The sequence below is a fragment of the Trachurus trachurus genome (assembly GCF_905171665.1).
Source record: "Trachurus trachurus genome assembly, chromosome: 6".
Classification (NCBI taxonomy): domain Eukaryota; kingdom Metazoa; phylum Chordata; class Actinopteri; order Carangiformes; family Carangidae; genus Trachurus; species Trachurus trachurus.
The window spans coordinates 32,806,210-32,829,260 of record NC_139897.1 but is presented as its reverse complement, the minus strand read 5'-3'; the positions used below and the strand labels follow the sequence as shown (position 1 = coordinate 32,829,260).

The 23,051-nt window shown below is 42.2% G+C and overlaps 2 protein-coding genes across 2 annotated transcripts in view; one reads left to right on the top strand and one right to left on the bottom strand.

Moving 5' to 3' along the window:
• wasla (WASP like actin nucleation promoting factor a) overlaps nucleotides 1-8,946 on the top strand; it is a 35,958-nt gene extending 27,012 nt beyond the window's left edge. Inside the window, exons 7-11 of the mRNA XM_083973888.1 lie at nucleotides 1,100-1,142; nucleotides 2,899-3,052; nucleotides 5,099-5,784; nucleotides 8,031-8,139; nucleotides 8,818-8,946. Coding sequence (XP_083830014.1) covers nucleotides 1,100-1,142; nucleotides 2,899-3,052; nucleotides 5,099-5,784; nucleotides 8,031-8,139; nucleotides 8,818-8,879 — 1,054 coding nt within the window. The 3' untranslated portion in view covers nucleotides 8,880-8,946. The remainder of the gene's footprint in view (nucleotides 1-1,099; nucleotides 1,143-2,898; nucleotides 3,053-5,098; nucleotides 5,785-8,030; nucleotides 8,140-8,817) is intronic.
• Nucleotides 8,947-15,684: 6,738 nt separating this feature from the next.
• Nucleotides 15,685-19,467, bottom strand: lmod2a (leiomodin 2 (cardiac) a; the record flags this gene model as incomplete). Its single annotated transcript, XM_083974427.1, has 2 exons — nucleotides 15,685-16,998; nucleotides 19,186-19,467. 2 exons carry the CDS (start codon nucleotides 19,465-19,467, stop codon nucleotides 15,685-15,687), a joined length of 1,596 nt encoding a protein of 531 aa, XP_083830553.1.
• Between the last annotated feature and the right edge of the window lie 3,584 nt (nucleotides 19,468-23,051).

The following is a 23,051-nucleotide window of genomic DNA, read 5'->3' as shown; positions in this document are numbered from 1 at the left end:
AAAACATTTGGATTTAAAGTCAGATTTATGAATGAACTTTATAATATATTTAGATTCTAAACACTTTGATTATAATCTGTGTTTTGATAACAAAAGTTTCTTCAAGTTAATTTCAAAGATTGAAGGAAAAACTGACTTTATGATACTAGATAACAGATTTCCGAAGCTCTTTATTCACCTTATTCACATAAACCATTAAAAACATAACACATTCATTTATTTATTTATTTATTTATTTATTAAGTTACCTGATGTTTTCTTGATTAATCAATGAATCAGTTGTGTTGGTTATGATGCAACATGGGAAAACATTGGATTAAAAGTCAGATTTTTGAATGAACTTTAACTGAAGATGCATTTAGTTAAAATATATGTAGATTCTCAGCATTTTACATATTGTTTGTGATTAATAACAAAAGTTGCTTCAAGTTAATTTTGAAGGAAAAACTGACTTTGTGATACAAACAGATTTACAAAGCTCTTTATTCACATAAACCATTAAAAACATAACACATTTATTCATTTATTTATTGAGTTACCTGATGTTTTCTTGATTAATCAATGAATCATTTTGTCAGAAAAAAACTCCTCAGTCTTCTGGGTAAATTTGTCGTTTCCATGGTGAAGCTCAGGTTTTGTCTTGTGTTTTTTTGTGCTAAATCCTGCACAGCACAACCAACGCTGGAGTTCCTCTGGAGACGTTGAAAAGTTTTAAGGAGGAAAAAAACTCAAACAGCGTCGATTTAAAAAGTTTAAAAAGAAGTAAATAAATAGAAATTAAAAAGTTTGGAGGTTTTGAACGCAGCAGTTTTTCAGCCTCGGACCTGAAACATGTTGAGTGTGAGAGCAGCGTTGAATGAACACACTGTCCCTGTGACTGATGTATGAGTGTGAGTGTGGGCTCGGTGTTTAACATGCACACATGGTCGCCCACGTGCACATGCTAAATAGTTGATGCATTTCTGTACGTGTGTGTGTGTGTGTGTGTGTGTGTGTGTGTGTGTGTGTGTGTGTGTGTGTGTGTGTGTGTGTGTGTGTGTGTGTGTGTGTGTGTGTGTGTGTGTGTGATCTCACCACATATCTGTCCCGTCTTCTTCAGGCACATCGGTCACGTGGGCTGGGATCCAAACACAGGTTTTGATGTGAGTACCCCTCCACACACACACACACACACACACACTTTCCACACACACTTTCTCACACACACACACAGCAGCACAATAGAAACCTGTGTGGCGGCGGCGGCAGCGGCCTGATGACATCACACAATAGGCTGTTGTTGCTCCGCTGCAGAGAGAGAATCAGCTGCACTCGCCACAGACGGTCATTAAGGAGTTAATTAAAACAAACAAACAAACAAAACCCTCTGAGGATCCTGTTTGATAACAAACTCTAAAAGTTTTATTGATTCTTTTCCTCTGAAGTGGTTTTGAACCAGAAAATAAAAAGCTGCAGCTCTGAGCTTCTGTAAATCTGCAGCTCGTCGTCGTCGTTATTATTAAAATTCTTGGTGCTGTAACAGAAATGAATTAACATTGAGCCTTGAATTAGAGAGAATTTAGCCTGAGACGCTGTAAAAACACAACTCAGCAGCTTTTATCCAGCAAAACTCTGTTTAAAGGACAATTCCAGGCTGTATTTTCCTGACATTTTAGGTCTAAAAGAAGGAATCTGTAGATTTTCAGTTTAATTGCTCCTGTTTTGCGGTAGTTGTGTCTGTCCCCGCATCGCCACGGCAGCGATGAATGGGAGCGGATTGAAGTTCTGCTGCTTAGGCTGTTTCCATCCCTCAAAGCCACAGACAGCGTCAGATGGCCACTCAAACATGCACCCAGATGTTTATTTACTTCAAGCAAGTCAAGAGTTGATATTCTTGTGTTTATGACACAAACGGGAGCTCCCGACTGCACTTGAACACACCGAGCACAATTAAACTGAAAATCTTCAGATTCCTTCTTTTAGACCTAAAATGTTAGGAAAACACAGCCCTGATTTGCCCGGAATTGTCCTTTAATGCTATTGAATGCATCTTAACTGGAGAGAATAACAAGGAAACAGGCAGAAGCATCAGCGTCATCCTGATGTTTGCAGCTGTGCATCGTCCTGTGTGATGTGAGCAGAGCAGCAGATGACAGCTGGTTGGTTTTGTCTTCAGGTTGTAGTTACACCTTTCAGCCACTAGAGGTCAGACTGACTCTGTGTCTGCAGCAGGAAGCTCCGTTAATGCACTTTATTTTGGAAGGGAGTCGAGAACATGAAGAGGGAAAGAGAAGTCACAGATGAGGAGTCGGTGAAGTGTTGATGCACAAACATTTCTACAGCCATCACATGCACTCAACAAATGAAAGCGTCAGAAACAAACCAAAACCACAAGATGTTTTTTAATAAAGGGATGAAAATGGAAAAGAAAAGAATGAAAAATTAAAATATCAGAGGAGCAGAAATGCAAACGGATGCACAAAACATGGTACAAATTATTAAACTAAACTTAATCCTAAACTTTATGTGTTAAACGAACCCTCTGAGATTCAAGAGTATTCCTAAAATAATGAACTTTATGTTTACAATAATAGTTTAGTATACTTTTCACAAGGCTTTTCTGACCTGAATTGTGCAAAAACATAATTTGGCCTAAAGCAGAAACAAACATTTACTGATGTGGATGAATTGGTGTAATTTGGTGCCTGGGATGTTTAGGTTCATAGAAATGGTGCAACATGTCTACGTTATATTTTCATCACAAAGGTAATAAATAGAAACGACACCAGAGAGACGATGCTGTCTTGGGACAAACGGAGGAATAACATCAAAAGATAAAGTTTTAAACTGAGATACAACTCTGCACATTTTGTTTCCTTTTAATAAAACCTTTCTCTCTCTCTCTTGATGCGGCTGCAGCTCAACAACCTGGACCCGGAGCTGAAGAACCTGTTCGACATGTGCGGCATCTCGGAGGCTCAGCTGAAGGACAGAGAGACGTCCAAGGTCATCTACGACTTCATCGAGAAGAAGGGAGGCGTGGAGGCGGTGAAGAACGAGCTGAGGAGGCAGGGTGAGTCCAACCTGATTGGTCAGATTTTGCCTTTAGTCTGCTAATTATGGGATTTTTTTTTTAATCTAATTTTCTCTGGAGAAAAGAGTTAAAACACCTACTGCTATGACTATAGGGATTATGGCAATGGGCCAAGTTGCCAACATGCTGAACTATCCCTTTAATCTACTGATAGAAAACTCTCCTCTACTGTATTTAGTGTGAATGCTGAAAGCAAATATCAAATATCAAAATGTGCAGCTTTTTCTGGACATTATCGAAATTACTTTTCTCTTTTCAACTATTTATACTTTTTAAAATATTCAAATAGTTCAGATTTTTTTGTCCCATAGGAAATACATTGGAACAGTTTTCTGTAGACAAACTTCTAATATATTCAACCTGTGTACAACTTTTCCATATCTTGTACCGTTTTTGAGATAAATCCTTTAAAAGCACGTGTGCATTTCTGACCAATTTCACACTTTTCAATGAGTATGTATGGCGTTTGGTTAGAGTGGTGACATCATCACTAGAGTGCAGGAGAGCCAAAAAAGACACTGGAACTTTTCTTCTTAAACTGCCACCAAAGCTACAAATGACACTGTACACACAATAATTTTTCACAGTTTGTAGCCACACTTGTCTTCTGTGTCAAAATGTCGTCAAAAATGCACAGAGACTTAGAGAATAATTTAATATGTTTTTTAAATGCAGCTAGGGAGCTCTCTGCTCCCATTCACCCTAGTTCATTTTTTTTCAGAGCCAGGCAGATGGAGTTCCAGTTTATAACTTGCTTTAAATGGCATTATACTTTGTTTAAATTCACCAAAAACAGTCACATCTTGCACAGAAGTCCTCTATTTCTATACTATTCTGCTAAACTTATAATAATAATCTCACATTTATGAAAGTCTCAACCTCCCATTAGAGTAAGGGGCTGTGTCCACCAGACGCGTTTTCAGCTCTGACAGCGCTCTCAGCGCTGCTTTCCCAGCGCTTAGCGCTCTCTCTCTCCCTCGTCAGAATGCCGCTGTTGCTAGGTTACAAAACGAGTCCTCTGACACTTCCGTGTTCCTGCCTTGTTTAATGTAAACACTACAACGAGTGTCAGAAATACACAATAGCATTAGCGGCAGCTTTTGACATGGACCCTGAGGTCGGCCTATCTTCAATACAAGTGATGGTCATGATATAAACCGAGCCACGTCTCCGGTTGTGTTGCTGTCGGTAACGTAAGTCCCGCCCCTTCTTGATTCTGATTGGTCAGTGCGGGGAAAAGTGACATTGACGAGCGCAGCGCTGTTCTAAAAGTTGAACAGATTTCAACTCGAAGCGCTCTGAGCGCCGCGACAAAAAGAAGCAAGCGCCCAGGGCGTTTTACCGCTGAGGGCGCTGAGCGCTGTGAGCGCCCAACTCAATAGGGTTTGAATGTAAAATAGACGCCCAGAGCGCTGAAAACGCGTCTGGTGGACACAGCCCCTAAAGGTCTACTGACCATGAGCTCGTGGGTTCAAATCCTCCCTTGGTCATACCTTTGCATTAGGGCTGACCCAAAAAATCCGAAGCTTCAAAGCTTCGTTCGTTGCCATGGCAATCGATCATGAAGTCTGTGATGGTTTTTTTTTTTTTTTTCCGTTCCTTTTTTCCTTTTTGACACCGGCTCTCATCGGCAATTGTTACATTACAATGAGTCGGCTACTTGGCATCCTGGAAACCTGCCTGATTTTGGAGATATGCAGTGTTTGTTTGCCATTACTTTCATTATTTCCGCTACGATCGCGCCCCCCCCCCCCCCCCCCCCCCCCCCCCCCCCTCGGCCGTCAAAGCTTCGATTTTGAATGATTTTATGTCCGCGAAGCTTCGATTATCAAAATATGATCATCGGGACAGCCCTACTTTGCATGTTGATCACTACTTGCACTATTTGTTAATTGCGTTCAATGGCGCTCAGCTGTTTTCAGCATTCACACGTATTTCCTTCAGGTAATACCAATGTCTAGTTGTTTATTATTGATCCACTGGTCGATTGACACCTGTATGACATCATCCTCCTCTCTCCTGCAGCCCCCCCTCCGCCTCCTTCCCGTGGCGGCGGAGCCCCTCCCCCTCCTCCCCCGCCGCCCCACCACCACACCTCCTCCTCCTCTCAGGCCCCGCCCCCTCCTCCCCCTCCCCCCTCCAGAGGCGGGCGCGGAGCCCCTCCCCCTCCTCCTCCGTCCAGAGCCCCGGCCGCTGCCCCCCCTCCCCCTCCCCCCTCCAGACCGGGAACTCTGGGAGCTCCGCCTCCTCCGCCGCCGCCGCCCACCCGGGGGGGAGGAGGAGGAGGTCACCAGCCCCCCCCTCCCCCCCAGCATCATCACCACCATCATCATCATCACCACCAGGCTCCGCCCCCTCCTCCTCCGCCCGCGCACGCCTCCATCGCCCCCCAGGCCCCTCCCCCCCCACCGCCGCCGGCGCCACCAGCCCAGCAGTCTCCGGTCTCCGCCCCCGCCCCTCCTCCTCCTCCTCCTCCCCCCCCCCCCCCGCCCGGCCCCCCTCCCCCTCCAGAGCTGGACGGTGGCGGCGGCGGAGACTCGCCTCACTCGCCCACTCCGCCCGGCGGGAAGTCGTCGTCGGCGCTGCTGGAGCAGATCCGAGGAGGAACGCAGCTGAAGAAGGTGGAGCAGAACAACCGGGCGCCGGCGTCCAGCAGCGGCGGCCGCGACGCGCTGCTGGACCAGATCCGCCAGGGGATCCAGCTCAAGAACGTGAGAGAAACATCTGTAACCACCAGTGTTAAAGGGATAGTAGCATTTTTTTAAAGTGGGGTTGTATGATCTACAAATAGCCCCTAAGTACTTTAATTGCAGTAGAAGACTCTCTACACTCCTCCCGTTAGCAACGCCAGCCCATAATAGCCCTGCCCAGAGATTTACAACATACAGTGTTGTGAACAGACCAAAAGAAACGGCCTATTTTCACGGCCTAAAAGAGGTTTTACCTGGAAAAAAATACACAGTTCCATTGTTCGCTATAATATAATTTTTCCAGCCCCTCAAAGTGCAGGAAAAACACAGTTTTTATTTGGAGCTAACCAACTGCTGATCAGCGGACACTAACCCTGGGCGGAGGGATACGTGAGTTGGTTAACACGGATGGTTAAAACTGAGTTTTTCCTGCACTTTGAAGGGCTGGAAAAAATTATATTATAGCGAACAATGGAACTGTGTATTATTTCTTCAGGTAAAACCTCTTTTAGGCCGTGAAAATAGGCTGTTTCTTTGGGTCTGTTCACAACACTGTATGTTGTAAATCTCTGGGCAGGGCTATTATGGGCTGGCGTTGCTAACGGGAGGAGTGCAGAGAGTCTTCTACTGCAATTAAAGTACTCTGGGCTATTTGTAGATCATACAACCCCACTTTAAAAAAAATGCTACTATCCCTTTAAAGTCCCCCTAAAGAGGCATTTTATAATTTGTAAAAAATTCTCTGCTATGACTATTTTTTGATTAAATTTGCTTTCCCACAAAAAAGTTGTTTAAAAAAGCTCCCAAAGAGGCTAAAAACAGGTCTACTATTTCTCCCTCATCGAAAAATCCAGATTCTATGAATATTCATGAGTATGCAAATGCATCATGACTCACGCCCGCCTCTTCGCCATGGCACCATGTTGCTAAGTAACAGCGGTGCGCGTTAACGGGGCAGGGGCTAACGGAGGAGCGAAGTCAAAACATGATAACATGTTTGAACATTTAGCTGTATAAGTAGATCACAACACAGTGAACAACAAATGAGATGCAAACAAAATCAACGGGATTGGCTGCTAGTTTCGTGACGCATGAAAATTGACCCTTTGTCAAGGCCCCGCCCCCCACGGTTACTGTTGCTAGGTTGGACAAACAATGGTCACGGAAGGGTTAACTCCCATTGGAAACCATTGAAAATTAGGCAGATTTAAATAGCTTGTAAGGAAAATTTGAATTAACTTATACATCAGAAAAATAGTGTCCATGATAGAGGACAGACGTGGCTCAATAGCGATTGAACGGGCATTACCTGACTTTTCCGAAAAATGGGGGAAAATCATTGTTTTGGTCACTCATTAGCTAGTAGCTAACGACGCTAGCTAACGTTAGCTACAAGCTAATCTCCGCCGATCTCCCGTTTCTCCTCGTAAAACTTCACAAAGTTCAAAAGACATTAGCAGCGGTAATGTTACGTTTGCTAGATAATTATGAAGGTATTAGATCTTCTCTGTCTATGAACACGACCAGAGAGTGGACTGGAGAATTAATGAGCTTCAATAGCACAAAGTACAGCCAGGGAAAACGGCTCACTTCTCATGAGGACTGCACAACAACAACAAACAAAACTATGCAGTTAACCCCTGACCTATGCCTACAGCTCCCCCTAGTGGACCACCCCCAAACCCTATTATTAAGCTCAACTAAATATACATAACAGAAGGTTAAAGTAATATGTATACAGTAGCCTACATAGGCTAAGTATGTTTATTGATGTCTTGGGTTTGGAGAATGGGATAAAAATGACTCCGGGAATACGTACAGATATTGTGAGTCGCTATTGCAGGAACCCCAGGCACATTTTAACCATATTGAAAAATTATGAAGTAGTTTTTGCCGAAAAACTTGCTGTCTACCTATCTAGTTTCATAGGGTTTCATGCCAGAGTTGTCCAACCTTAGAATGTTGCGCAACACGTGACACGGGGAGAAGCGCTCTGATTGGTGGAACAGCAGACCAATCAGAAGGCCAACAAAGGGTCAATTGGAGTCAGTTTTTTCAGATTCTGGGTTTGAAACTGCATTTTCAAGTCTAAAATGCTCAGTTATGGCGTGGATTAGCAGTTTTGCTCCTGAAACGCCTTGTAGCAGAGCCCACACACTAAATTGACATGTTAATAATTTCAAAAAGGGCATTTTTGGTTTAGGGGGTCTTTAAAAAACAGGAAGTGAAGTGCTCTGAACATCTGTAACATCTGTGTGTGTGTCCAGGTGCCCGATCTCCCCGAGTCCGGACCGCCGACGCCGGCTTCGACCGCCGGCATCGTGGGCGCTCTCATGGAAGTGATGCAGAAGAGGAGCAAAGCCATCCATTCCTCAGGTGAGCGATGGGGGCCGTTTCCTAGGAAACACAGGAAGTTAAAGAGGCTGGAGAGTTAAAATCTGAGCCTGTGACGTCAGAATAAGAAGAACACGTTAGCTTTTTACTTCTGGCCGTCGCATTAAGCTTCAAATATGGTAGAAAAGGAGTTCATATGTGAAGATTATCTCACTGAACTGAACTTGTAAGTATCAGAAACTTGTGTTTTAGTCACGTTTCCATGGTTTTCAGTCGTTGTCATAGTTGCGGTAAGCGCATGAATCTATATTAACGCTGGCTTTTAAAACGGATGTCAATTTGTGTGATATGCATCGTTAAAAGCTGGTGTGATGATCCATGCGTTTTGCAGATTTTTATTAAAAAAAAGAAATCCATGCATTTACCGCGACTACCGAAACCATGGAAACATAAACATAAAATTCCACCGGAAGAGCAAAACCGGCAAAACCGGCTTACGTTTTTGGCGTTCGGAAAAAGGTGGATATCTTTGGGTTTTTAAGATCAAATGTGCTCACCGGTGAAGTTTGGAGGTGGATGTGCCTTTGGCTAGGCTAGGCTAGGCTAGCAGTTTCCCTTTGTTTCCAGTGTTTGTGCTAAGCTAAGTTAGCCACTCGTCTCACTTTTCTCTTTCTCTTTCTCTGTAATTGATCGTTTTTTCTTTCTTTCTTTTCTTCCCAGACGAAGACGAGGACGATGACGAAGACGAGGACTTCGAGGACGACGACGAGTGGGAAGACTAGTGACGACTCTTCCCCCCCGTCCTTAACCCCCTCCCCCCTCTCACCCCCACCTCCCCCCTCCTGCACCTATCTCTTCTCTGACACTAAAATATCTTCTGAAAAAAAAAAAAAAATCTTCCAGAATCTGACTAAAACCTGAAAAATGTAAATGTTGTAAGAATTTGCTGTATATTTATTTTTTGCCTTTACTTTTTTTTTCTTTTTTTTTTGGCTGTTTTGGGTTTTTTTTTTATGATAATGATAATTAATATGTGCAATACCTCATCCGTTAAATCTGCACCACCCTCCTCCTCCTCCACCCTCCTCTTCCTCCTCCTCTTCCTCCTCGTGGACGTCCATTCATTAGGAAGCACTTAAATCTGTCATCAGCACAAACATGGAGACTCAACATTTCATCAATGTAATCATCAAAATTAATCGACCCGGTGCACCCTGGGAAATATTTTTCATTTCTTCACTTCTTCTTCTTCTTCTTCATCACTGCTTCATTGAGAGAAACTTTTAAAAAGGGAGAGAGACGCAGGCGCGACCGAAAAACGGGCCGGATCCTCTGTTGTTTGGAGCAGCGGTCGCGTTAAATGCGAGATAACACTATTTTCTTACCGTGCTTCTTTTTCATACCTTTTTTGGCGAGTTTCCTAATTATTATTATAATTATTATTATTACTATAATAATAATAATACTTAAAAAAAAAAAAATCGTAGTTTTAGTCGTGTTATTTTTTCATGGAGACTTTTCGTTGACCAAAACAATGGCGGCTCGTGGTGGTCGGCCTCTTCAACTCTTTATTTTTTACTTAATTAATTAAAGCCGTTTATTTTGCACACAGTTTGTATGATGATAGGTCAGTTTGGTGTTTTCTTTTTCTTTTTGTTTTTGGTGAGTGTGTCAGAAATGATTTGTATTTTATTTCCGGCAGGTTACAGTGACAAACACTATATATATTTCTTTTTTTTTTTAACGCTAAAGGTTTTTGCCTTTTAAACGCGATTTACAAACGTGACCGATGATGTTCTCGCACGTTTTTTCTTTTTTTTTTTCTTTTTTTCTTTACAAAAACATTTCCACTCGCGTCGACTCTCACACACACTGTGGCGTTTTGTTGTTGTTGTTATTATTACTGTTGTTGTTCCGATGTCCGGTTGGATTTTTGTTACGTTCATTTTTTTTTTTTTTTTTTTCGCAGCAGCAGGAAGCGTCAGCAGCTCTGGTCAGTATTTCAAAAAAAACAAATATCACTACTACACACTACACAAGAAACGAAATAATAATAATAATGATAATAATGAAAATAACGCTAATAATAAATAAAAAAAAATCATCCTCTTCCGTCCTCCTGTTAACAAACTATATAATTTTATGCAATGCGACTGTAAATGCCTCCTTCTGTGGAGAATAATAGAAAATAAATACATAAAAGAATAAAAAATAAAGCAAATAATGATAATGAACCAAATGTGGCATTTTTTGCGAGCAGCAGCAGCAGCTTGTGGGTTCGGCGACGCCTTGTTGCGATCGTCCGTCTGCGAACGGCGCAAAGAAAAAGAAGTAAAAAAAATAAAAAACTGACGCTCGTTTTAACTGTTCGTCCGTTAAGAGTTTTTACCGTCCGTCCTTCAGCGCAGACGGGGTTAATTAATGCTGCATCGAGAAGCCGAGATACTGACATCGAACCTGTGAAACGGGGTCGGGACGGGGAGGGGGACGGGGAGGGAGGGAGGGAGGGAGAGAGGGTGGGGGGGGGGCAATGAGAAGACTAAATTGTATACTTAAATAAATGTTAATATTTACAGAGAAACTTGTCTCTTGTTGTTTGTTTAGAAACGTTAACGACTTCCTGTTTGATTTTGATTTTAACTTTTAAATGCTTCATGTTTCCTTCTTTCTCTGTCTTTTATTTTGAAGGGCTGATCCATGAGAAGATCTTAAAAAAATAAACATCTCCGTGTAGTTTTCCATCTCCTCTGTCAGCTTCTCTCTGGAGCTCTAGTAACGACAGGTCGGTGTCAGCCAATCAGAAGAGAGGAGGAGGCTCTGAACCTCTCTTCTGATTGGCTGACTGTTTTCTGAGTGATCCAATAAAAAAAATAGAGCAGATTTCAGAATAAAACACTCAGAGAAACCAAATCCTGCAAGATGTTGGATGGTGTTGTCCAGGTGGTGAGGGGGCGGGGCTTAGTTGTGACATCACAAAGTGACAGGAAGTCCTGACGGCTGGTTTTAAGGCTCAGTTTCTGAATACAGGCTGTGTGCATTTCTCTGTGGACTGAGGCTTTGATACTTTCACAGTATTAATATAGAACCTAGAGCTGCTTTATAATCACACTACACATGGACATCTACCTTTATACTGTATGGAGCTTTAACACAAACATCTACCTTTATACTGTATGGAGCTTTAACACAAACATCTACCTTTATACTGTATGGAGCTTTAACACAAACATCTACCTTTATACTGTATGGAGCTTTAATATAAACATCTACCTTTATTTTGAAGGAGCTTTAATACAAACATCTACCTTTATTTTGAAGGAGCTTTAATACAAACATCTACCTTTATTTTGAAGGAGCTTTAACACAAACATCTACCTTTATACTGTATGGAGCTATTTCTTCTTCTGCTCTCACACGTGGACTCTTGTGTGTGTTACGTGGTGAGTTCAGTGTCAGTCAGTTATTCACAGACTCTCTGTCGTGTCTCTCATCGCTCTCTAATCACTGGATTTTATTTCCGTCCAATTAAACATGAGCAGTGAGAGTTAAGTGGCATTTTATTAAAGATGTGAAATGTTGTAATGAGTGGTCGCAGTAAACCCCTGAACACACACACAGTAACACACACACACAGGAACACACACACATCCCTGAGGGGAGGCTTTGTTTACTCTGAACAGCTGTTTAATGAACTTTAGAGTGTGTGTCTGTCGACTGGATTAGAAAGTGATTCACACGCAGATGGATTTGAAGCTCTGCCAGAACAACTCTGTTCACCATCTCACTGTAATGACACTGTAATTAAACTAAATGTAACAATCAGAGCAGCTTCACTGTTGTTGCTGTTGTGTCACTGTCGACTGCAGGACTGAACTTTAACAGGTATAACATATGAATTTAAACCCAAACATATAAATGCAAATTTTCCTATTATAGTTATAGTTAGTTATTATAGTTCCTGGTAACACTTTAGGCAAGGCAAGTTTATTTGTATAGCACATTTTCGCAACAAGACAACTCAAGGTGCTTTACATATTAGCAAAATGAGAACTTAAAAAGCAAACATTATTTAAAAACAGACAAGAGAAAGAATTAAAACAGCTATAAAAAAGAAGTAAAACAATTAATTAACTTTACAATAGGGGTCCATTAATTAACGTTAGTTAGTACATTATTAAGCATTAATTAACTGTTTACAGATATATTAACAATCATTATTGTGTATTATTTAGGATTAGGAAACACATTAATTAATGTAGCCTATTAGCAAGCAGTTAATTCATGTTTACTGCTAAAAGTTAGTTAATAAATTATTAAGTAATAATAAAAGTTGAATAATGTAATTAGTTATCATTATGTATGCATTAATCAGCATTAATTAACACATTAGTTTATATATTAATGCTTAATAATGTACTAACTAAAGTTAATTAAGGGGCTCTTATTGTAAAGTGTTACCTAGCTCCTATTATATAACTTCTACCTAAAATAATCAAGGACAAATTTAAGGTCCATTTGTTGTTTCATGGGTCATTAATACCTATTATACTGCACAGAAAGTATTTATTGATTGAAACTATTGAAACTGTGTAATTAGCTGATGTTGTGGTGATTTTAATTCAGTGAAACTATAAAATTACAACTTTATTAAGAAAAACACAAAGTTTGAGGGGTAGAAAAACATGTATTTGCTCATTTACTTGTATATTTAGGTTTAAATTTCATTTTATTTTGGAAGGATTTACAGAGGAAAACGACCTGAGTCTTGACTTTTGTGGAAAAACATTATTTTTTTCCTTTTGCAAAACAAGTTGAGAACAAATCACTTGTTGTGCATAGTGCAAATCTGACGGTATCTGTCACCTGTGTGTTGGTGTGTGTGTGTGTGAGTGTGTGTATTGGTGTGTGTTGACGGACAGTGTGCAGCAGCTGCTTCTCTGTGATCATGTAACATCTCTGTGGGTCGTAGTGGAGTGTAATCCCTCTGTGAGTGGCCTGTTATGAGACAACACAGTGGGCTGATCCTCTGTGTGTCAACACACACTCTGTTTATTTATAATTACACATTACACAAGCTCAGCATGTCACATACAGTAATATTTATTTAAAATAATCTGAACACACTCAGACAAACCTGGAACTGAACGTGGTTTTGTGAAATATTTACAGTCAGGATCAAAATACAGTTTCAATCAAATAAATTCACTTTAGTTTCCGTTTATTTTATTGTTTTATGATATTCAGTTTCTGTTTTCAATCCAGAATTTAGTGAAAACAGATCATTTCATTTAAGTTTCTATACACAGAATTCGGATCATCAATTAACATCAGCCCAAGTAACAATGCAGTTTCCTGTGTGTTTCTCTATTGAAGAGAAAACGGAAAGTTAAAAGCAGCAAACGACTGAAACTGAGGACAAATCTGAGCTTAAATGTGATGCTTTAACTGCATTTAATTCAAGAGTGCAACTTTAAGCTTATTAAAATAAATAAAGATTCATCTGTAAAGTATCTTGAACATTATTTTGATCCTGAGTCAAAAGAAGAAGTGAGTAAACTCATGTAAACTGAGTCAGAACATGAACTTTTATTTCTCTACACATCAGTTTTCACAGTTGATTCCACACAGTAACAAAACAACAACAATGATAATATTAATAATTATTTATAATAATATTAATAATAATGGTAGCTGAGACATGGAGAAGTGCAGTCGGCTGCTTCAATGTGACAAGTTCAAATACAAACTGTTAAAAAGTGATGTTCGATGTGAAGTAAAAATCAAATATTTCAACAACAAAGTGAGAAGAGTTGAGGTCGCTGGAGTTCAGGTGTGTCACGGATCCACCTGCAACGACAAACAGCACACACACATTCAGATTATAAAACAACAGATAGGTGATCAATCATTTTATATTAATAAATAAGTTATTCACCGAAGCAAATACACACGTCAGTTATTAACGAAAATATAAAGTCATTAGAGTAAAATCCTTATTTGAATTACATCTGTGGTTATTGTATGGAAGATTGGAGGGGGCTTCAATTTTACAGTTTTACCGGTGAAAGTCACTATAACGGCCACTCGTAACTTCCGACCGGTGAACTCGTACCAGATCGAACTGGTACCACTTCACGGTCGGAAAAATACGAGTTTCCTTGAACGCACCATAACAGTCCTCGTCGCTACGTCGCCACATTCACGGCGTTCCTTGGCTGCACACACAGCCCTGCATGCCGTTCTCTCTCCTCATTGGATAAAAACTGTAGGATACGATAAATGTTTTCTCCTGGGCTCAGAGCAGAGCAGAGTGACTGACAGACCCGTGTTTCAGACCAAACACTCTATGTAAGTGATTGCTGTCGGAAGATACAACTATTTAAGACTTATATTAACACAAACATATCACTCACTTCTGCTTTAACCCTGAAGTTTAATGGTTCACCATGTGGAGGGAGGAGTCCCCATCACATTGTGTTGACGACTCTTCATACAACTGGATTTTACAAAGTGAAAAACACACTTACACACTGTCCTATACTATACTATGAAACCCTGCTTGTTCCTCATCGGCTCTCCCACTGATCAGTCTTATCAACCACCAGTCAAGAAGTCAAACTATTTATAACCTGACTGAGAGTTGAGGAATTCTCAGACCGGAGCGATGACAGCGGGCTCCGAGCAGCGGGCGTCTAATGGCTTCACGAGGCTGAATTATATCTCTGATGCTTCCACTCAAGCAAAACAAAATTCCCTTCAAACCCTAATATAGATCGGTCCCGGGGAGAGTCCGTATCGCCCGTAATTAGCTTAGCTCAAACGCTGGAAGTGTATAGGTAGTGTTAGCCTGCCTCCACCTAAAGTCGCTCATTAGCTTAGCTCAAACACTGGAAGTGTATAGGTAGTGTTAGCCTGCCTCCACCTAAAGTCGCTAATTAGCTTAGCTCAAACGCTGGAAGTGTATGGGTAGTGTTAGCCTGCCTCTACCTAAAGTCATCAGAGAAACTCTTCAGCAACTCTAAATGGAAACCGGTGGGCCGATCTTCATCCCAGAGCTGACAAAACTCTCCAGTAAGGCATCTTGAGCGGTCAAATGCCGCTAACGGGACGAGATCGGTCAAAACGGAGGGTTCAAGCAAAGACGCTTTATTTTGGTTCAAGCTAGCTACATCGAGGGTAGGTTAGCTTCCTGTTTCAAAGTAAAAGCACAAATTCTATCCTCATGGTTTTCTGTATGTAAAGGGCAACGGGTGTTTTTACTGTTTTATTCTGTGAAAGTAACCGGAAGTGCGTTGGTCACAACGGCTAGCTTGAGTAGCGCCGAATTCGTCCGAACAAAATTGTAAACAGCCGGTATTTAGACAAATTAACGACACACTGCTGATCTAAACGGCTACTTTCTCACCTAAAAATGTTTGAAATGTTGATAAAGTGATATATTTACAGAGTTTAGAGCTAAAATGAAATCAGCTTCTGACTGCTGGTTTCGGCTCGGGTAGGAGGCAGGCTAACACTACCCATACACTTCCTGCTATGACTATAGGGATTATGGCAATGGGCAAAGCAAAACAAAATTCCCTTCAAACCCTAATATAGATCGGTCCCGTGACGCCACAGCGGCCTCGCAGGAAGTCTTACCCTCTTTAAGGACCTGACGCTGCTCCCGCGGATCGCCGCCATCAGGTCGTCGCGGCCAGACCTCTGCGGCGGCGGCGGCAGCTTGGCCGCTTCCTCTCGTTTCCTCTGCAGCAGCGACGACGGCTTCAGGGCGTTCTTCAGGTCCTTCAGGATGTCGGCGCTCTCCTTCTCGTTGGCGCCGTTCTTCAGCTTCTTCGTCCTGATCTGTTTCCTCTGGTTGGACTGAGTCTTCGTGCCGTTCGAGCCTTCGTGCTGTTTGACCATTTCGGCGATCTTCCTCGTGGGCGGATCAAGGGATGAAGGAGGAGAAGCAGGAGGAGCAGGAGCAGCAGGAGGGTTTTTCTTCTGCTTCTCAACAGTCTTAGAGGATTGTAACGGCTTCTTCAACGGCCTCTTCTCTGCAGTCGAAGCGGGAACTTGCTGCGACGCCTCTGCAGGACTCTGCTCCTCCTTCTTCTGCTGAAGCCTCCTCTGGCGCTGTTGGTCCTGGTTGCGCGTCAAGATGCCGGTCGCCGTCATCCTGGGACCGGGGAGGTCGAACTGGTAGCCGAGCTTCAGCAGCGTGTTGTTCTCCCTCAGCAGCTGGACCATCTCCATCTCCACCTTGCCGCCACAGATGTGCCTCTGGTTGTGGAAGCGCAGCTCCACCAGCGTGCGGTTGTGCTGCAGCGCCGCCAGCAGAGCCAGGATGCCCTGACCCGACACGAAGTTGGACTCGATGTTCAGGTTCCTGATGGAGCGGTTTTCCCGGAGCATCTTGGAGACGGCGAAGGCGACTCGGTCGTCGGCGTGGGTGTTGGCCAGGCTGAAGACGTGCACGTGCGTGTTTGTGCACAAGGCCTCGGCAAAACGAAGCAGCGTTTCCTGGGAGATGTCCTCGATGTTGTTGAGGTTGACTTCGCTCGTGGCCGGATCGTCTCCGAGGATCTGCTCCAGAGCTTCGTCGAGCACGATGGGGTTCCCGCTCGGCCGGTCGGAGGTGGTGTTCAGGTTTTGGTCGTTGGTCTCGGTCGGTTTCGATTCGCCCCTCGAGCTTTTCAACTGCCCGTTCCTTTGAGGACATTTACCCCTGATGGGAGACGCCGCCTTTTTACACTCGTCTTTCTTCTCCGCCTCGTCTACCTTTGCGTCAGCTTTTCCAGAAGTACTCGGCGCTTTCTTCTCTTTGTTTAAAACTTTCTTCTTGTCGCTTCCCGGCGTCTTTCCGGTGCTGCCCCCGGTGGCCGACACTCGTTCCTCCCTGCTCTTATCCGGCCGCCCCTCCTGCGGATGATAACAGAACAGAAAATTAGGTTGAACCCTGACATTCTCCAGCCCCGGGCTTTTAATTAAGAACCCTGTCCTATGAAATGCTGCTTGTTCCTCATTGGTTCTTCTAACGCAGTGGTTCTCAACGTTCTCAAAATTTTACCACTTTTTTCTAGAAGTTTTTTTTTTATTTTACCATTTTTCTAGATTTTTTAAAAAATGTTTTTGTTTTAGAAATTTTACCACTTTTTTCTAGAAAACTTTTACTTTTTTATTTTTATTTTGAACCTTTTTTTACGAGAAATTTTACCACTTTTTTTTTTTTTTTTTGAGAAAATGTTTCCTTTTTTTGTTTTTTCCTTTTTTTTTGAGAATTTTTCCCACTTCTTCCTAGAAATGTTTAATTGTTTTTGGTGAAATTGGACCACTTTTTTCCAGAAATTTCTCTATAATATTTCCAAAAATTCATGCCATTGGCCCTAATTTAAAAGTATAAACAAGTAATGTTCTTCAGTCTCAGAACAAATATTTGTATATTTCTGGTGTTTACTTCTAAATTTGGTCCAATGATGAGGGTCCGTGGTCTAATTTGTGTCAATTTAGGGGTCCTTGATGTACAAAAGGTTGAGAACCACTGTTCTAACGGACGTCTCTCTGTCCGATCAGTCTTATCAACCATCGGTGAAGAAGTCAAACTATTTATAACCTGACTGAGAGTTGAGGAATTCTCAGACCGGTGGGATGACAGCCGGCCCCGAGCAATTATAGGCTACCTCTGATGCTTCCGATCAAGCAAAACAAAAGGATGGGAGATGCCTTTTTACACTTGTCTTTCTTCTCCGCCTCGTCTACCTTTGCGTCAGTTTTTCCAGAAGCACTCGGCGCTTTCTTCTCTTTGTTTAAAACTTTCTTCTTGTCGCTTCCCGGCGTCTTTCCGGTGTTGTTGCCCCCGGTGGCTGACACTCGTTCCTCCCTGCTCTTATCCGGCCGCCCCTCCTGCGGATGATAACAGAAGAGAAAATGAGGTCGAACCCTGACATTCTCCAGCCCCGGGGCTTTTAATTAAGAACCCTCTCCAGCGCTGGCAGACAGTCATTAAAGCTGGCATTTCTCAGACAGCCTTTATTTATAGCCCATTTTCCAGCAACACTTGCAAATGAAATGGAAACATGTGACAGTTTCTACGTCGTTATGCATAATAAAGACTCATTTTCAAACTGGACCCAAAGTGAAAAGCTTTGCATGAAAACTACATTTTTCAGATTCATACTATCAGAGGTTTTTAGTTATTAAAAGCAGCAACAGAGGAGTTGTTATAATAGCTCAAGTTCTCGTCTTTGACAGCCTTTTTTTTTTGCCCTCGTCTACTTGAGATGAACACAGACAGTTAGACGTCCAGTTTCTATGGTGATCTTTTTGTCCTTAACTTGTTGTCTTTAAAGCCAAGCTGAGAAAACCTTCACCAGACCAGTCTGCTCATTACCCAGGACATATAAGGATATAAACACAGCAGTGCAAGTAGTGCAATCCCAAACTGGAACTGAATCTGTTTTCAGATTTTTCGTTAATAAAACAAATAGAAAAAGAAAGAAGTAGTTGGGCTTCTTGATCTGCTGCAGATTTATTTTGAAAGGTCAGTCAGATATGTTCACTCTGCATGTCCTCTGTCCTCTGTCTATCTGCTGTTTTGCTGCTGGGCTGAGTTTCCACACTTTGTTTATTAGAGCTCGTTTGATGGAAACCAGAACTGAACCGAGACTGTGAACCAACACTACAAAATAAAAGACCTTCAGAGTGGTTATAAATTCTCTCCAAATCATGACTGAGCCTTTTCAGATCACGTGTTGTTGTTGTTTTACTGAAGATATGAGAAATAATAGTGCAGCTTTAAACATATTTTGGCATCAAACAACTGAATTTCTGTCCACAGAGTTGTTTTTTATGTCTTGTCTTTTACACAGCCTCTGGTTTTGGTTCATTTCCTAATAAACTTTATGTAAAAATCAGTCAATGTGGACATTTGATCAGGTTTTATCCTGTCAAAGATACACTATTGTGCAGGTGCAAGCAAAAACAACTCTTGTTTGCCCTTTGAAACATGAAAACCAAGATGCAGATCGTGTTAAATTAGTAAAAAACCTGTTGCAACCGGCCTTAAAATCTGCACAAAGGAACCAAAAAACCTCCCTAAACATTTCCCACCTGCTGCACAACGTTGGACTCCACCTTCTCGTCCTCGTGCAGCTTCTTGTTCTCCACCTCCCAGTACTTCAGCAGAGCGTCCCGGTCGAACGTCCCCGTGGCGGTTTTGGCGGTCTGGTCTTTCTGCCTCAGGCCGATGGGGACGTTTTTGTCGGGGTCGAGGTCGGCCAGCTCCTTCTCCAGCTCCTGCAGCTCCTCGCAGGACAGCGTGGCCAGCAGCTCGTCCTCGTCCACCTCATCGTAGGACTTCTTCAGCTCCCGGCCGTACCCAAAGGTACTCATGGTTTCTACGCCGGCGTCCAAACGAACAAACGAACGAACGAACTCCACAGATGTTTTTTTGGAAAGCCCACACTTGTTGAAACTCTTTTATACTCTTCGGTGAAACTTGATTAAACCGTCCTGCAGTTGCCGGGTCGAACGAACGAACTCCTCAGATGTTTTTTGGAAAAGCTCAAACTTGTTGAAACTCAGTGGATGTGAGGGTCTAAGGACAGAGGATGTTGTTACGATGCCATGTAAAGCCCTTTGAGACAAACTGTTTGTAAAAACGGGCTATACAGTACAAATAAAATTGCCTTGCCTTGCCTTTTACTCTTCGGTGAAACTTGATTAAACCGTCCTGCAGTTGCCGGGTCTATGTCTAGATCTGGTTCTGTCCTGCTTGTTGGCTGGCTCGTCCTCCATCAGGGATGCTCCGGGGCGACTGTTCTGTTGACTTCTTGTTCCTCCGCTGGTCCCAGCTGCCAGAGGAGGGGGAGGTTCCTTCCTCCGTGCCTCTGATGGTGCTGTTGTCTGTCTTTTTTTAGGGTGTTGGATGGACCGGCTGCATGGGCTCAATGAGATAGGCTTACTGCAGGAATGCGAGTCCTCTGAGTGGCCCATGCCGAGCACTCTCATCATCACCAGAGACTCGTGCATCGAAAGAAAGGAAGGGAAGGGAACAAAACTCTGTGGGGAGACACAGGAGACGTGGTTATGTAACGTGGTTGTGTCGGGTCGGGTGTTGTTGTCGGGAAAACACTTGTTCTCCCCCGGGGGGATGATGGGATTATGTTCAGTGCAGTGCAGCTCTGCTCTGGCTGGCAGCGAGGACGACCGGTGTTTACACCAGGATGAAACAACATCATCATCGAGTCAGGACGGACCGACCTGGAGGAATCTGGAGAGTTAAAACCATCGACATCAACGTCCTTAAAGGGACAGTTCACCCAAAATTGAAATTTCACTCATTATCTACTCTCCCTCATGTGGACTAAGGGCTGGGTGGGAGAAGTTTCAGAGTCCTCCGTGGCTTCTCTGAGTTACACACTGCAAAAACTCAAAATCTTACCAAGAATATTTGTCTTATTTCTAGTCAAAATGTCATTTCTAGTCAAAACAAATCTCATTCTACTTAAAATAAGACTCATTACATTTAAAAAGTAGCTTGTTTTTAGACACTTTTTACTTCTTTCAAGCAGATTTTCACTTGAAATTAGTAGAGAAATCTGATAGTGGAGTAGGTTTTTCTTTCTTATTCCAAGCACAAAAAACTTGCTTTCCCTGGCAGATTTTTCTACTTATTTCAAATGAAAATTTGTTTGAAACAAGTGAAAATGATCCAAAAACAAGTTGATTTTTAGGTGATGAGTCTTATTTTGAGTGGAAAGAGATTAGTTTTGACTAGAAATGAGACATTTTGACAAGAAATAAGACAAATATTCTTGAAAAGATTTTGAGTTTTTGCAGTGCAGGGGGTCATGTCCATATGACGGTTGCAAATGGATACCAACTGTCTTCGTAACAAAAAGACACACCAAAAAACATCCAAATACCTCCATGCTGCTTATATGTAATGTCCGTCTTGTATTGAAGCCCTGTAACTCAGAGAAGCCACGGAGGACCTTGAAACTTCTCCCAGCCCTTAGTCGACATGAGGGTGAGTAGATAATGAGTGAAATTTCAATTTTGGGTGAACTATCCCTTTAAGGACGTTTGATGGAAGAGAAAATAAACCAGTGACTTGTTTTTTATCTCCACAATCATGTCAACTAATACACGGATAAAATAAACTGTCCTGGTGCCAATCAGATAAAAAGACAGTGTCTCCTCTGGAGCGTCTAATCGTCGTCTTCATCAGCAGCGACTGGTTTGTTGTGTGTGTGTGTGGTTGCCAAGACAACACGCAGCCATCCCTGAGTGTGTTTAACAAGCTGTATCTTGTTACACGTGTGAAGTGAAAAGACTCTGAGTGACACGACATCACTCTTCATCCTAAAGCCGCTGTAAATTTGAGCTTTGACCTCCAGATCTCTGCTGATCAGCTGCATGTTTTAACCACAAACTGCATGGGCTTTAACATGTCCAAGTGTTTGAAGCATCTGACTCCGCCCCCAAATTCCCAGCTGATCCTGAAATGGACAAAGAGGAGGGGTCCGTTTGGAGCGGAGACGTCTGTAAACATGTTTAGTTCTGCTGTGAAGTTAAAGGGAAAGTTCAACATTTTTGGCAAATTGGCCCATTGTCATAATCCCTATAATCATAGCAGTAGGTTCGTTACCTTTAATTGTCGGTGCAAGCTATTTTTAGAATGGCAGAGCACAGAGCACAGAGCTACGCTATGGAGGCTCATGGGATTTCTTGTTTTCCCCCATCAAACTCATCAAATACACAATCCAACAACTCCACAACGCTCTGGTGGGCAAGTTGTGACCTGCACATTCACCACGCTATGAGATAATAACACAACGTTACCACACAGAGTTGTTTTAGAGGGAAATACAGAGACTGCTTGATGAAAAACTGCAAAACGCATCAGCGGTTTTGTTGAATTTCCCTCTAAAACAACTCTGTGTGGTAACGTTGTGTTATTATCTCATAGCGTGGTGAATGTGCAGCTCACAACTTGTCCACCAGAGCGTTGTGGAGTTGTTGGATTGTGTATTTGATGAGTTTGATGAGGGAAACCAAGAAATCCCATAATGAGCCTCCGTAGCGTAGCTCTGAGCAGCTCACGGCTCTGCTCCGCCATTCTAAAAATATCTTGCACCGACAATTAAAGGTAACGAACCTACTGCTATGACCGTAGGGGTTATGGCAATGGGCCAATTTGCCAAAATGTTGAACTATCCCTTTAAAGGATATTTTTACATGGGAGTCTGTGGTGCCTGACTAGGAGACCCACTCTAGTGGTTGAGAGAGGAACTGCAGCTTCCAGTTTTCTTCCATATTAGCTTTGTTTTTCTTATAACTTGCTTGCTTTTTTATACCTTTTATAGCTTGGTTTTATCCCATTAAGTTATATTCATCATTATATTATAGTTAAATAATATAGTTATATTCGATAATGTTTATGTTTTGTTTGCATTAATGATGCAAGATATCTGGGACTTTTTTGTAGTTTGTCCTTTTTAAAGTTGTGGGGAATATAAAGTCTGTTTTTATTCCTCCTCCTCTTTTATCAATTCTTTTTTATTTTCCTTTTGCATTTTGCAGCTTTTTCAGGATGTTTCACTTTCGGCTGATTATGCTCTTTTTGGTGACGCATTTTTCACATTTATGTTTTTGTTGTTGTCCTTTTTCCACATTTGTATCCCTGCAGTGAAGCACTTTGCACGTGCGATCCACAAAAAGTGTCTTATTTATTATTATTAAAAAATACCAAGAGCTCTTAAGGACACTGACGAGCTGCCAAACCATCTCCCCAGTGTTTACCTTCGGAGGGAACAACGCGTCCAACATGGAGGGAACTCTTTCATAAGCTCTGTGACCCCATGGATGGTTTATACTCAAATAAACTGCTCCATAAAAGACAGAGCTATATGTATAATCTTATATAAATAACCTTGATTAAACAGTGTGCATTTCTCCTCCTTCTCCTTCTC